We start from the raw sequence: 1,762 nt of genomic DNA on the forward strand, positions 1-1,762 counted from the left end.
AGAACTTGTGACTGACCCAAGCTCACACCAGCAGCTGCATGTGGAGGAGTGGGGGATCAAACCCGGTTATCCCAGATTGGAGTCCACGCTCCTAACCACGACACCCAACTGGCTCCTGGGTCCAGAGGATTGTGTGTGTCGCCATGGCTGCATCAACTGAATACAGACACGAGAGCTTCAAGCGGACCCTCCCCCTCACTGATTCGTTCTTTGCCCTGAGTCTTCCGCATCCTGTCGAGCTGCTGTTCCCTCTCCCTGCCCTGGATGGCCCAGGCGAGCCGGTCTCGTCAGATCCCAGAGGCTAAGCTGGGTCAGCCCTGGGAGGCCAACCGAGGAGGCCCAGGGTGGCGGCGTAGAGGCAGGCGACGGCCAACCCCCTCCGAACGCATCTTGCCTTGGAAACCCTCCAGGGGCGCCACGAGTCGGCTGCGCCTCGACGGCTCTTTGCACCACCGCCATTCCATCTGTCACACTCTGCCCTCTCCGCTATAGCACTGATGCAGCCTGGATTCTGGAGCCTGGACTATGCAGGTCCGATTTCACTCACACACGAGGCCCCCAGCAGGTGTCGTTTTAAGGCACGGAACGCTTGACCCCGGAACTAAAAGACCTCTGAACCAGCGTCCCCTCTAAGCTGAGTTAGTGTGAGCTAGCTGACAGTTTTCTGGCCTCCGGCTCACACATTTCTGTCTTCGCTCGGGAAGGAGGGCTCTCCAGAGCAACCTGATTTAGGCAGCAGCCAGATCGCTCGCTCACAACTTGAGTGCCAGTCACTCACCGAGTACAATTTTTGCTCACAAGACTCCACCGCTTAGAGCAGCGGTTCTCAACCTGTGGGTCGCGAACGACCCTTTCACAGGGGTTGCCGAAGACCATTAGAAAACACAAATTTTCGATGGTCTTATGATAGCAACAAAAATAATTTTATGGTTGGGGGTCACCACAACATGAGGAACTGTGTTAAAGGGTCGCGGCATTAGGAAGGTTGAGAACCACTGGCTTAGAGGGAGCATTGCTCTGAACCAGTTCTTTGCCTGCAGATGGGAACAGCGTGCACGGGTGTCGCCTCGCTTCCTCTCTGCTATGGACCGTGCTCGTGCAAGGGAGAAGGTCTGCATCCCGCCCCTCGCGTGCCCCCCCCACCCCCCCCCCCACCGCTCACCTTGCAGCCACCGGACCTGGGTGGCGGGGCCGTAGCCCTTCTCGTTGCGGGCCGCGATGCGGAAGATGATGGCGGGCTTGGTGGGGTAGTCTATGTGGGCGTTGGAGAGGCTGGCGGACTGCACCAGGCACGAGGGGCTGGGCCCGCAGTATACCCGCATGAAGGCCAGCTGGGCGGGAGCGGCCGTCTTGGGCTCCCCGGCCTGGGCGCTCTGGATGGCCAGGTACACCGAGTACTCCGTGATCTTCCCGGAAGTCACGGAGGGGGGCTCCCAAGTCAGGTGGGCTCCGTCTGGACTCTGTGGGACACAATGGACGGACAGCGAGTGAGCCCCACCCCTGCAAGCTAGCCGAGGAGTCCCCAACACGGTGCCCGCGGGCGTCAGGGCACCCAGGGACACTTCTCCTGGTGCATCGGGAGCTTTCATCGGGCCCTTCCCTTCCGGAGTACCTATCTCGTTTGCGTAGGGCGTTTATGTTTGACCATTTTAATGTTCTCCTATCTATGGTGTTATATGGGAGATTTAAGAAAATTCTGTATACACATAGGTTGTGTCCATGTGGGGTGAGTGAGCCTGAAGGTTAACGATCATGTTATTTT

The 1,762-nt window shown here is 58.6% G+C and overlaps 1 protein-coding gene across 1 annotated transcript in view; it reads right to left on the bottom strand.

Moving 5' to 3' along the window:
* LOC107108393 (host cell factor 1-like) overlaps positions 1-1,762 on the bottom strand; it is a 47,989-nt gene that overhangs the window by 2,946 nt on the left and 43,281 nt on the right. Inside the window, 1 exon segment of the mRNA XM_015408823.1 lies at positions 1,163-1,460. Coding sequence (XP_015264309.1) covers positions 1,163-1,460 — 298 coding nt within the window.

This window comes from Gekko japonicus, unplaced genomic scaffold, assembly GCF_001447785.1.
Source record: "Gekko japonicus isolate JY-2015 unplaced genomic scaffold, Gekko_japonicus_V1.1 scaffold3642, whole genome shotgun sequence".
NCBI classification, from domain to species: Eukaryota; Metazoa; Chordata; class Lepidosauria; order Squamata; family Gekkonidae; genus Gekko; species Gekko japonicus.